This window comes from Rana temporaria, chromosome 12 (assembly GCF_905171775.1).
Source record: "Rana temporaria chromosome 12, aRanTem1.1, whole genome shotgun sequence".
In the NCBI taxonomy this organism is placed as follows: Eukaryota; Metazoa; Chordata; class Amphibia; order Anura; family Ranidae; genus Rana; species Rana temporaria.
Genome location: NC_053500.1, coordinates 64,682,888 through 64,695,336, shown reverse-complemented (window position 1 = coordinate 64,695,336; position 12,449 = coordinate 64,682,888). Strand labels below are relative to the sequence as shown.

The 12,449-nt window shown below is 48.2% G+C and overlaps 1 protein-coding gene across 1 annotated transcript; it reads right to left on the bottom strand.

The window, feature by feature from the left end:
- Positions 1–412: 412 nt before the first annotated feature.
- On the bottom strand, positions 413–7,608 carry LOC120918225 (histone H3.3A). Its single transcript, XM_040329727.1, has 4 exons — positions 7,501–7,608; positions 3,464–3,598; positions 2,166–2,319; positions 413–716 (listed from the first exon to the last, which is right to left on the bottom strand). Exons 2-4 carry the CDS (start codon positions 3,589–3,591, stop codon positions 588–590), a joined length of 411 nt encoding a protein of 136 aa, XP_040185661.1. The 5' UTR covers positions 3,592–3,598; positions 7,501–7,608; the 3' UTR covers positions 413–587.
- Positions 7,609–12,449: the final 4,841 nt, after the last annotated feature.

Below are 12,449 nucleotides of genomic sequence, written 5' to 3'. Positions count from 1 at the left end.
TATTGCGAGTAACGAGTGCTGCATTTTAAAAAAAAAATATCCTAACTCAGTTTGCAAGTGTTTCGCAAAACAAGCCAAAACGATTTGCAGTACCACATTTGGCCTGAGGTGGGGGCACCAGAGCAGATCAGAAAGACTGCATTTGAGGTTTGCCACGCTGTCCTCTCCAAGGCTTTCCTGGGCCCCTCACCTCTGGCCATATGCAGTATTGCATCCCATTGAAGTCAATGCGGAACAAATAATTTTCCTTTCCATTGACTTGGAAACTCGCTTTGATGAGAGTACCTTGGATTATGAACATTCTCCTGGAACGGATTATGCTCGTAATCCGAGGTTCTGCTGTATTGCATTGGCTGCAAAGCACCCTGGAACATGTTACTGTCATACAAATAGCAAAAAAAGCACCCGCTGTCCCCACACTAACGTGCCTGCTTTAGGCAGGCAGCAAAGGGCAGCCTTGAGCATAATCATTTACCCTGAGTGGCAGATGGAATGGTTGTAAGATAAAAATACAGATTTATATAAAATAAACACAAAATAAAACCAAATATATACAGCATTTAATATAAAATATTTTCCAGGTGAGACTATGCCCGCTCGCCTCGAATCCTGCGAGCAAGCTGGATGTCTTTGGGCATGATGGTCACCCGCTTGGCATGGATGGCACACAGATTGGTATCTTCAAACAGCCCAACCAGATAGGCCTCGCTAGCCTCCTGCAAGGATCAAAGACAGGGTATTAGGGAGGTGTACTATCATGAGAAAACTATATATGAACCAGCCAATGAATGCAATCATGTCCCTGCTTATTCATTTAGGAGACCACTTTCTGTAATGGGGTGAAGACACACTGGCACCAAGACTCAGAACATTCACCAACTGCCTGTCTTGTTAGTAAAGCTGGGCTACTGCATACAATCACGCTGGAAATATACAAAGCAAACATTTCCACCCTAAATTACTGTGTACTTCCTAGAGTTAGGACCACACACCAGTATTGCCCCAGAAGGTCTTCTCAGGGACCAAGTTCTCTGTAGAAACTTTGCAGTCTGGGCTCCCAGCATTGCAGGCTGATGTGACTGGCAAGTGTCACTTCCTGGCAATGATGACACAAGTATGCAAATTAGAAGGCCCGACTTCTCCAATTGCTGTATTTTAGTTCCACATCAGTGACTAACAATCTGTGGTAAAAAAGCTCCTCCCAGGAAAATTGCTACCAGAAGAGACTGCATATAAGCAGTTTCCTTTAAAGCCTTCTGATGTACACCTAAACTACCATATATTGGCATGCTGTGGGTGGGAAGTATCTCCCAAAGGCTGGGAGAGGTTAGCAGCAGCAATGGGTTGACAGATTGGAATGCAGACCACCACAAGGAAAGCCTTCCATGTATAAACTGTGCAAACCCCCGTACAGAAAGCCAAATCATCAATTCATTTCCCCCACAGAGACATGATCCCCCAGCACACAATACATAGATCTGAGAAAGAAGCATGGAGGCTGCCATAGCAGACAAAAAAAATATCCTAGTTTGCTCAATCATACAACTCTGCTTGCTTGAATAGTTGGAATCCTTTACCAAGAACACATCTGTACAGAAGAACTGACTCCATATCCACATGCTTGTTCCTGATCTGTGAAACTACTCTAAACCATTGGCTAGAACAAAGGGTCTCCAAACTTTCTACACAAAGGGCCAGTTTATTGTCCTTCAGACTTTAGGGGGGCCAGACTATGGCCATTGGGAGTAGAAAATGACCAAGCATCAAAGGAAGTAAACCACATCCCATCATTGGTTTTCGTGGAAGGACTAGTGCCCTATGGTCGATATCAGTGGGAGGGATAGCACCCCATCCTGTGTCAGTGTGTGGAATAGTGCCCCATCATTATTGTTAGTTTATAATGGAATAGTGCCCCAAGGGCCAGATAGAGGCAAGCAAAGGGCCACAGTTTGGAGACCACTGGTTTAGAACATTCAGATACATAGGATTTCACCCAAGTTTAGCAATGGCAGCCTTTATACTTCTAATAAGTTTACTTCAACCCAACAGGACCCAGCACTCACAAGCCAATATTAGATCAGCCACTCAATTTTTAGATGAAAGATGCAGGACGTCTAGGTGATCTCTACAGTGCCAGCTAATAGTGTAGGTAGAATGGCATTTACCTGCAGTGCACCTATGGCAGCACTCTGGAACCTCAGATCAGTCTTGAAATCCTGTGCAATTTCTCTCACCAGTCGCTGGAAAGGGAGCTTGCGAATCAAAAGCTCGGTTGATTTCTGGTAACGGCGAATTTCACGCAGGGCAACAGTTCCAGGCCTGAAATAAATAGATTTTGATAAGATCTCAACTCCAGCATTACATATTCTGTACCAGTGACGTGGCTCTCCAATGAGATAGAAGAGAGAAATAAATAAAAATGGAAGTTGCATCCTACAGGTTGCACTTGGAGCACCACAACAATGCGGGACTCACTGATGAGCGTTATGGTGGTTGTAAGGGTTAACAGGTTACCGAAAAAAAAAAAAAAAAAAAGCAAAACACTTTTTCCTCATGGGACAGAGCAGTGGAAGCCATTGGCTCCAGCTGCTGTCAAATCAAATCCTGTGGCAAGGAGAAGACAGTGGGGCCAAGATGTAGACAGCGTGGGTTTGGCTCAAGCCAATAGTTTGCCACAATAGAAGTAGCTTCTTATGGAAGTACATTGAACATGAGGAGCCAGTGGCACTGGTGGGGGGGGGGGGGGGGGGGGGGACTTTTCCACAGAGCAGGCAAGTACAACATGCTTAAAAACATAAAATTAGGTTTACAAATCACTTTATGTGCAGCTAACCTAGCACACAAGGTAGGGGTGGATAAATAGACAACCCCCCCCCCCCACAGGGGGGGGGGGGGAGGAGGAGATTAAGTTTACTTTAAACAAATTACTTTGGTATCCTTCTGTCCCACAGCAAAAGCCCAAATGTAAATCCATCTGTGGTTTAGTGGTTGACACAATGCACTGAAACCACAGTTCTGACTATGGGGAAATAAGTACCAAAAGACAAGCCACCGATTTTATAAATTTCTAGGGAACTCCAGCAGTGACATGTCTGAGCAAGTTTCCCATATCTGAACAACTGCTGCAATCACTGGATTGTTTAACTGTAGATCATAAAGTGCCTTATCATAGTTGCCAACATTTTAAAAAATATTCCAGGGACACTTTGCAGCACAGCTATTAATTAATTACCACACTCACTTCCCCGAAGCTCCACCCACTCCGCATAATCTTCGCCTGGCGAAGATTATGCGGAGTGGGTGGAGCTTCAGGGAAGGGAGTGTGGTAATTAATTAATAGCTGTGCTGCAAAGTGTCCCTGGACAAATGTTGGCAACTATGCCTTATGTCCTGTCAGTTACTTTACAAGCATCAAGACAGGACCAGATTAATGCATACAAACATTAAGTAGAAAACCGCTTACCTGTAACGATGGGGCTTTTTTACACCGCCTGTAGAGGGTGCACTTTTACGGGCTGCTTTTGTAGCCAGCTGTTTTCGTGGAGCCTTTCCTCCAGTTGATTTACGAGCGGTTTGCTTGGTACGTGCCATGTTTTATCTGCAAAAAAAAAAAAAAAATACAATAAGTTTAATGTCATGTGTGACACAGGTCCCATCTGTCAAGCAACATCTTAATTATAAAAATTCATGGTATATTTAAGGCTGCTTTCGAATGCAATTAAATTACTAAATTATTTTTGATTGGAGGATTATTATATGTAAAGTCAGCAACAAAATCTATTGATAATGCCACATAGGTGAAGTGGAAAGTAATCATTATTGCTCGTATCCGTTTTCCTACATCAATCAAATCATCTCCATGGTGCCAAACAGTGGATTTGATAACAATCCTAAAGTGATCAGAAGTGATTGATAGTAACGGATGAGATATGAAAACAGATTACAAGTTAGAGTTCCCAACTACTGACCATGTTACACTTCCCCCATGTGTCACATTGATATACTGCATCTTGTTGCTGACATTACATCTGTTCCTCCAATCAGAAATGGATCATTTAGTAAAGTGTGTGGTCACCATCAGACCTGTGCTTGGGGTGCGGAGTCCCAGGAAGTAATCCCCCCCCCCCCTCCTGAGATGTGATCAGGTCATTGGGTACAATGGAGGATGTTCCATGTGATGAATGTATGGAGTGGGAAGGAGAGCTGTACTAGAGGAATGAAGGATTGTATAAACACAAGCAGCCCCCAGAGGTGAAGCCCAGGATATCACCTCATCATTACAGATGTTTACCCCTCATCATGTCCCCTCCCCCTCCATACAAGGACACCTTTCTACAACATCTCTTCATACGATGAGGAACTCAGAAAGAGGAATTATTCCCAGAAGAGAACAGGACTCGGAATACGAGCGACGGATTTCTTTGTTCTTCTATGCAGTCTGCACCTCCACTCATCACCAGCAGGGCGGGGCACTCACACCATCAGATCACCACACACTGCCCAGCACAAGCCCACACACGTCCCGTGTTCAGCCGATGGAGGGGGGAATCTAGTCGGTGGAAGTTTTAATGAAATGCCGTTGATTTGGCCAAAAAAGAGGCGCCAACCCCTCCCCCACACAGCAGACATTGTGCCGAGGCGGACAATGATGGAGGTCACACGGAGGGGGATGACGTCATGGCTGTGCTGAGGTGACTGGGCGCCATGAAAAGTCCCGGGAGCGGCCTCTCCCCTTCCTCCGTACACCCCCCGAACCCTCCTAGTCACCCCGAACCAGGGCCGGCCTTAGGTGTTCAGGCGCCCTGTGCGAGCTAATCCTGTGGCGCCCCCCCCCCCCCCACCTTCACCCCTCACCCCCTGGTCACCTAAACATACACAAATAGGAAACACACAGGGGGACACTTAGGGTTGCCACCTTTTCTTTAAGCTAAACCCGAACATTTTAGTGGTGCACGGCACTGTGCTTGCTTAACCCAACCCATTCACCTGAATGGGGCTGTGCTGCAACCATGTGTAATGCACATGGCTACAGCACTGGGCATGGGTTTTAAGGGTTAAAAACAGGTGGTGAGGAGGCAATATAACGCTTCTTCACCACCTGTCAAATACCTTCAAAACATGATCCACTATGGATCACTTTTCAGAGTGCCCTGCAACTCCATTTACACTTGTGGTTGGGGGGACAGTAAAAATTAGAGGTTGAGCTGTGTTATTACTTCTACCCAACCATTTCCCTCAAGCTGAAAAGGCAGCAGAGGGGGATGTACACTTGCCACAGCCAAAATGCTTTGCATCACAGTGCGGCAAAACATGTCTGCACTGTTGGGTTCAGCAAGCAGTATTGCCTGCCGAATGTGGCCCATTCAAGTTAATGGGCCACATGTGCGATGCATTAAATTGCAGGGCAATACTGTGGGGTTTAAACAGGCGCCTGTCAAATGCCCTCTAAAGAGCAATACAAATGTGTATTGCTCTTCAGAGGGCACTACATGTGTAAATGAGCCGTAAGGCTGTTCAGCCATTCCATTATATTCTGTGGAATCAGCTGGGGGCCAGGGGAAGGAACAAGACTATTTAACCCCTGGGCAGGCAGAGTGACAGAAGGGGGGCAGGATGATAGGGGAGGCAGGCAGAGTGACAGAAGGGGGGCAGGCAGAGTGACAGAAGGGGGGCAGGCAGAGTGACAGAAGGGGGGCAGGCAGAGTGACAGAAGGGGGCAGGATGATAGGGGAGGCAGGCAGAGTGACAGAAGGGGGGCAGGCAGAGTGACAGAAGGGGGGCAGGCAGAGTGACAGAAGGGGGCAGGATGATAGGGGAGGCAGGCAGAGTGACAGAAGGGGGGCAGGCAGAGTGACAGAAGGGGGGCAGGCAGAGTGACAGAAGGGGGGCAGGCAGAGTGACAGAAGGGGGGCAGGCAGAGTGACAGAAGGGGGCAGGATGATAGGGGAGGCAGGCAGAGTGACAGAAGGGGGGCAGGCAGAGTGACAGAAGGGGGGCAGGCAGAGTGACAGAAGGGGGGCAGGCAGAGTGACAGAAGGGGGGCAGAATGATAGGGGGGCAGGCAGAGTGACAGAAGGGGGGCAGGATGATGGGGGGGCAGGCAGAGTGACAGGAGGGGGGGCAGGCAGAGTGACAGGAGGGGGTCAGGCAGTGTGACAAGAGGGGGGGCAGGCAGAGTGACAGGAGGGGGGGCAGGCAGTGTGACAAGAGGGGGGGCAGGCAGTGTGACTGGAGGGGGTCAGGCAGAGTGACTGGAGGGGGTCAGGCAGTGTGACAAGAGGGGGGGAAGGCAGTGTGACAAGAGGAAGGGCAGGCAGTGTGAAAGGAGGGGGATCAGGCAGTGTGACAGGAGGGGGTCAGGCAGTGTGACAGGAGGGGGGGCAGGCAGTGTGACAGGAGGGGGTCAGGCAGTGTGACAAGAGGGGGGCAGGCAGTGTGACAAGAGGGGGGGGGCAGGCAGTGTGAAAGGAGGGGGGGCAGGCAGTGTGAAAGGAGGGGGTCAGGCAGTGTGACAGGAGGGGGGGCAGGCAGTGTGACAGGAGGGGGTCAGGCAGTGTGACAAGAGGGGGGCAGGCAGTGTGACAAGAGGGGGGGGCAGGCAGTGTGAAAGGAGGGGGGGCAGGCAGTGTGAAAGGAGGGGGGGGCAGGCAGTGTGAAAGGAGGGGGGCAGGCAGTGTAACAGGAGGGGGTCAGGCAGTGTGACAGGAGGGGGGGCAGGCAGTGTGACAGTAAAGGGCAGGATGACAGGAGCACCTGTGGAGTGGACACACTACTCTTTGCAGGACACTATTTTGCTGGCACCGGGCCTGACTCCCGATCATCACATACAACACAGAGGTGATAGCAAAGAATCCTAGGAATTCCCCCCTCTCTGGCTGTCCCCCCTCCCTCCTCAGGTCAGTGTTTTTCTTACCCAGCCAAGTATGGTAGATGTAGCTGATTCTGCAGCTGGTCTCCTGCACGGTCTGTGTCTGGTCAGCTGTCTGTGTGATAAATGACATGCTGATCGGCCGATCATGGAGCTCCCATCCCCGATCCAGCGCGCTTCTCCAATTCTCCACTGATACCCGAACACAGACAGGGCACTGCTGGCCAGACTCTTTCTTCTATAGCGGTCTCCTCCTTTGTAAAGTTTTCCAGGGTTTTGAGTCCCCTCACCATTGCCTGCGAAGTCGGCAGGATACTATAGAACCAACGAGGAGGAGGGAGGGAGGGGAACAGTGTCTGACACTTCGGCGGGACGGCGCCCCCCGTCTGCAGCGCCGGGGTGCTGCTAAGCAGTGACCCGGCCGCCCCTGCCTGTGATGAATGATGATGATCATTCATCAACTGACTGCGAGTTTGCGACTCACATTCTGCAAACTGTGACGGCCGCATGGCGCCCTGTTGCTTATGGCGCCCTGAGCGACCGCACAGCCCGCACACCGCAAAGGCCGGCCCTGCCCCGAACAAGGACTCCGCTACACGGGCCTCTCCTATCCCTCACACTGCCGTACTTACCGCTTCCAACTGCTTTCTCCACAAGTCCTCAATACACCGAGCCGTTTAGTCTATAAGTCAGTGTCACTGAGCGGGACCGCGCTTCATATAGCCGCACAACGCTCAGCCAGCTACGTCACTGTTTGTTAAAAAATTTCCCCGTCTGACATTGGTCACAGTAATTATTGTGGGCGTTTCTCGTTGCTCAGTCCCGCCCTAAAATAATTGCGGGCCGAACGCTGAAATTGGCGGCATCCCATTGGTTCTTAGCTGAGCGCTCCTATTGGTCCTCTGGGAGAGCAAGCGAACCAATCACGCGCGACTCTTTCCCCTAACTCGGGATTGGCTGAATCCGAGCATGTTTGTATCCTGCATTGTTTCAAAGCTCCGCTATAGTAGGGAAGACAGTAGATATGTATGGAGGAGCAATGATAGGAACTTTATATGACAGCCAATGATAGAGGGGTGAGCTCAGAGCACTGGGGACCGATCACAAGGCTCACTATTACTACAAGAACTTTTATTTTACTAAGACCATACACTATACAACCCCCATTATGATGGACCTTCACTATACAATCTGATCGCCACTGACAGTTGATGTGTGCATGGACACATAGGATAACATAGAGGCAGTTCAAAGAAAAACGTCAGACGCCCCTAACAGCAGCAGTGTGCATGCGATCTTATGGTGGCCATACACAATACAACGTGATTGTACAACTCCTATATAGTAGCCATACACACTTCTAGAAATAAGTGATTGTTTTCCCCATCTGTAGTGGAGGAGCCGTTTGATCAATATGCCATACACAGGGCAAAGGGTCTCCATTTCTGGTTAATACAGAGTCCTTCTTCTGTAGTGGACGCACCGCCCTCTGGTGCCACCGTTATGGCGTGTCCACAGATGTGGTAGAGTGACCGGCCTGGTGGGGTCCTTTTGGTAAAACTTTTATCTCTAATTGACATTTACGGTAAGGGTCACATGTATGCCCCCTTGTGGGCGGTGCTTGCTCGGGCACCACACTCATTTGAATGATCTGCTGTGCCTGCGTTTCCTGCAGAAAAAGGTGCATGCTCCGAAGGGAAATCTCATGGTCAACCTCCCTGCCTTAGGCCAGCCATACACGGATCAAATCTCGGCCAGGTCAGCAGGAACCAACCGTGATTTGAACTGTGTATAGGCAGGCTGAATGTACCAAGTTAATCGATCAACTTGGGCACAACCAGCATGCCTGGTTTTACTTGTGATTATGGCTCCACCCATCCCCCCGGGAGAAGACAATAGCCTGCCAGGGGAGATTGTCACGTCAACACTCTCTGTGGTTGCAGGAAAGAAATTGGCTCCGTGTATGCCTGGCGTTAGATGTGATTGTAACAAATGATTGTAGGACATCAATCACATGTTTGTTCCCACCCTGTAATCTCCTAATCTGATCAATTGAAATACAATTGTATTCACAAAGTAATCCAATGCTACCAATCAATGCAAGACAACCAATCATTTCCTGCCCTGGTCGATTTAATCGTTTGATCGATTCCAACTGACTCCAAATCGATTACAAGGCATATTATAAAGTGGATGTAAACCCTCACATATACTCAGTGAAGTGAACAGCCTCAGATGATACACAGAGATTAAACAAATCTCTCTACATAAGTTTTACAGTGGAACCTCTGATTATGAGCATAATCTGTTCCAGGAGAATGCTTGTAATCCAAAGCACGTGCATATCAAAGCGAGTTTCCCCATAGAAGTCAATGGAAACAAAGATAATTAATTCCACATCGACTTCTATGGCATGCAATACCGTATGTGGCCAGAGGTGGGGGGCGCCGTAGAGACATGGAAATACTCGGAAAACTGAGTGTTTCCGAATGTCACTGGCGCCCCCGCACCTCTGGCCAAATTCAGTACTGCACACCTCAGAGGCTTGAATCCTGCTTGTTTTGCAAGACAACACTCGCAAACCGAGTCAGGATTAAAAAAAAAAAAACGCGTTACTTGCAATCCGAGGTTCCACTGTACATGTATATCTGCCCCCTTTATATATCCTTTAGAATGTTCAGATTGTGTTACAGATTTTCTCTTCCTGTTCAGCACTGGGAGTGGAATATTGGCAGACCACCAAGATAGCTGATTGGAGGAAAGGCACACCCCCCCCCCCTCCACATAGGCAAAGGAAGGAAGGAATGTGCAGAGCTCTTCTCTGACAAGTCAAGCTGTCTGCTAATCTATTTATAGCCACCTCCCACAAAACTTCAGGCTGCTTTTATCACATGTGACAGAGAACTTGTCCGGAGTTATCAGCCTGATAACAGAAGAATGGAGCAGGAGACAGCTATAGGACTTAGTGCTTTAACCACTTCCCACCCGGCCACTGCACATATACGGCCGGATGGGCGCTTCTGAGGGACGTTTAGGAACGTTCCTCAGAAAGTGGGGGACCACGTGCAGCGGCGTGATCCCGATGCGCTCGTGTCACCCGGACACTGGGCATCTCCGATCAGCAGGAGGGCTCTGTGATTGGCCCTCTTAATCACATGATGGCTGTGTCCAATCACAGCAGTCATGTGATGTAAATAGAGAGCCGGTTGCTAGGCGATCGGCTCTCTTCTCCTCACACAGAAGTTGTCAGTGAGGAGAGCGGATCTCTGCAGCCGGCTGGTGATCAGTATATATGAGCTGTTTTTTACACACTGATCACTGGCCTAGTGTCCCCACACAATGTAAACACACAAAGTCCCCAAAATAGTGTCCCCCACACCTATGTAACAGTAAAATCACATGTCCCAATAATCATTTGCATACTAATGTCCGTGATACCCTGCGCACATTTGTACATGATCACATGCGTACATATGTCCGTGATCTCCTGCGCACATTTGTACATGATCACCTGCGTACATATGTCCGTGATCCCCTGCACACGTCTGTACATGATCACCTGCGTACATATGTCCGTCATCCCCTGCGCACATCTGTACATGATCACCTGCATACAAATGTCCGTGATCCCCTGCGCACATCTGTACATGATCACCTGCGTACATATGTCCGTGATCACCTGCGCACGTCTGTACATGATCACCTGCGTACATATGTCCGTGATCCCCTGCGCACATCTGTACATGATCACCTGCGCACATATGTCCGTGATCCCCTGCGCACATCTGTACATGATCCCCTGCGCACATCTGTACATGATGACCTGCGTACATATGTCCGTGATCACCTGTGCACATCTGTACATGATCATCTGCGTACATATGTCCGTGATCCCCTGCGCACATCTGTACATGATCACCTGCGTACATATGTCCGTGATCCCCTGCGCACATCTGTACATGATCACCTGCGTACATATGTCCGTGATCCCCTGCGCACATCTGTACATGATCACCTGCGTACATATGTCCGTGATCCCCTGCGCACATCTGTACATGATCACCTGCGCACATATGCCCGTGATCACACAAACCAATTATTATACACGTAACTGGAGTTTTTTTTACCAAAGACATGTAGCAGAATACATTTTGGCCTAAATTTGTGACAAAATTTGATTTTATTGAATTTCTTTTAAAATAGAAAGAAGAAAATATATATATTTTTTTTCCAAATTTCCGCTCTTTTTTCGCTTATAGTGCAAAAAAAATAAAAAACGGATTCGTGAATAAATACCACCAAAAGAAAGCTCTATTTGTGTGAACAAAATGATAAAAATGTCATTTGGGTTCCGCACAGCATGACCGCGCAATTGTCATTGAAAGTGCGAGAGCGCTGAAAATTGGTCTGGGAAGGAAAGTGCCCAGTATTGAAGTGGTTAAAGAGAGATAAGAAAACACTGCAGTTATATATGTGCCCAGCTCAAATTTCATGAATCAGGCTTACATCCACTTTAATTGTTTGCAGATTTGATTGATCAGATAATAAAATTGAAGTGTGTGTGGCCACCATGAGGCCGGCCATACACGGTGTGAACTTCTTTTCTGGAAGCCACCCCCACAGGGATAATATATTGATTATTGCTAGCAGCTGTAGCAGCCATAAGTGATAATCGTAAGTGAATCTGGCATGCTGGTTGTACCCAAGCTGATCGATGGTACATTCAGCCTGCCCATTAATGGTTCGAATATTACCTGGGTTCCTGCTGAACCATGTAAGGCCGGCCTTAGGGTCACCAGACATAGGTCAGAGATGTCTCAGCCAGGGTTCCATGTTACCCCAAAGTTCCTAGACTACTGGGGGTTCCTTGATCGGATTGCCCTGCCATCTGAGACTTCGTTCACACCTCAGTGCTGTGTAGCTTAACCACTTCCTTACTGGGCACTTAAACCCCCCTCCTGCCCACACCAATTTTCAGCTTTCAGTGCTGTCGCACTTTGAATGACAATTGCGCGGTCATGCAACACCCAAATGATATTTTTTATCATTTTTTCCCCACAAATAGAGCTTTCTTTTAATGGTATTTTATCACATCTGCAATTTTTCTTTTTTTGTTAAAAAAAAAAAATTTAAATGTTTTTTATATTTTGTTATAACATTTTGCAAACAGGTCATTTTTTTCCTTCATTGATTTACGTTGATGAGGCTGTACTGATGGTCTGTGATGGGCTGCATTGATGGGCACCGATTAGGAGGCACTGGTGGGCACCGATAAGGCGGCAATGGTGGGCACTAATAGGCGGCACTGAAGGGTATTGATAGGTGGCAGTGATGGGCACTAATGAGTGGCAATAATGGGCACTGATCGGTTACACTGATAGGCAGCATTACTAGGTGACACTGATTGGCATCACAGGTGGGCATTGATAGGTGGCACTGTGGGCATTGATAGGTGGCACTGCGGGCATTGATAGGTGGCACTGTGGGCACTGGCAGGTGGCACTGGCAGGCAGTATTGAGAGGAATACCAATAGCCAAACAGGAAGTGAGAGGAAATGCCTGCAAATTAAAGGAATCTCTT

What these genes read in the sequence shown, in the direction of transcription:
- LOC120918225 (XM_040329727.1), bottom strand. Translation starts at nt 3,591, where the DNA reads ATGGCACGTACCAAGCAAACCGCTCGTAAATCAACTGGAGGAAAGGCT. An exon ending in AAAAAGCCCCATCGTTACAG is followed by an intron (nt 2,320 to 3,463) that starts GTAAGCGGTTTT and finishes TATTTATTTCAG; the next exon opens with GCCTGGAACTGTTGCCCTGC. An exon ending in CTGCCATAGGTGCACTGCAG is followed by an intron (nt 717 to 2,165) that starts GTAAATGCCATT and finishes TGATCCTTGCAG; the next exon opens with GAGGCTAGCGAGGCCTATCT.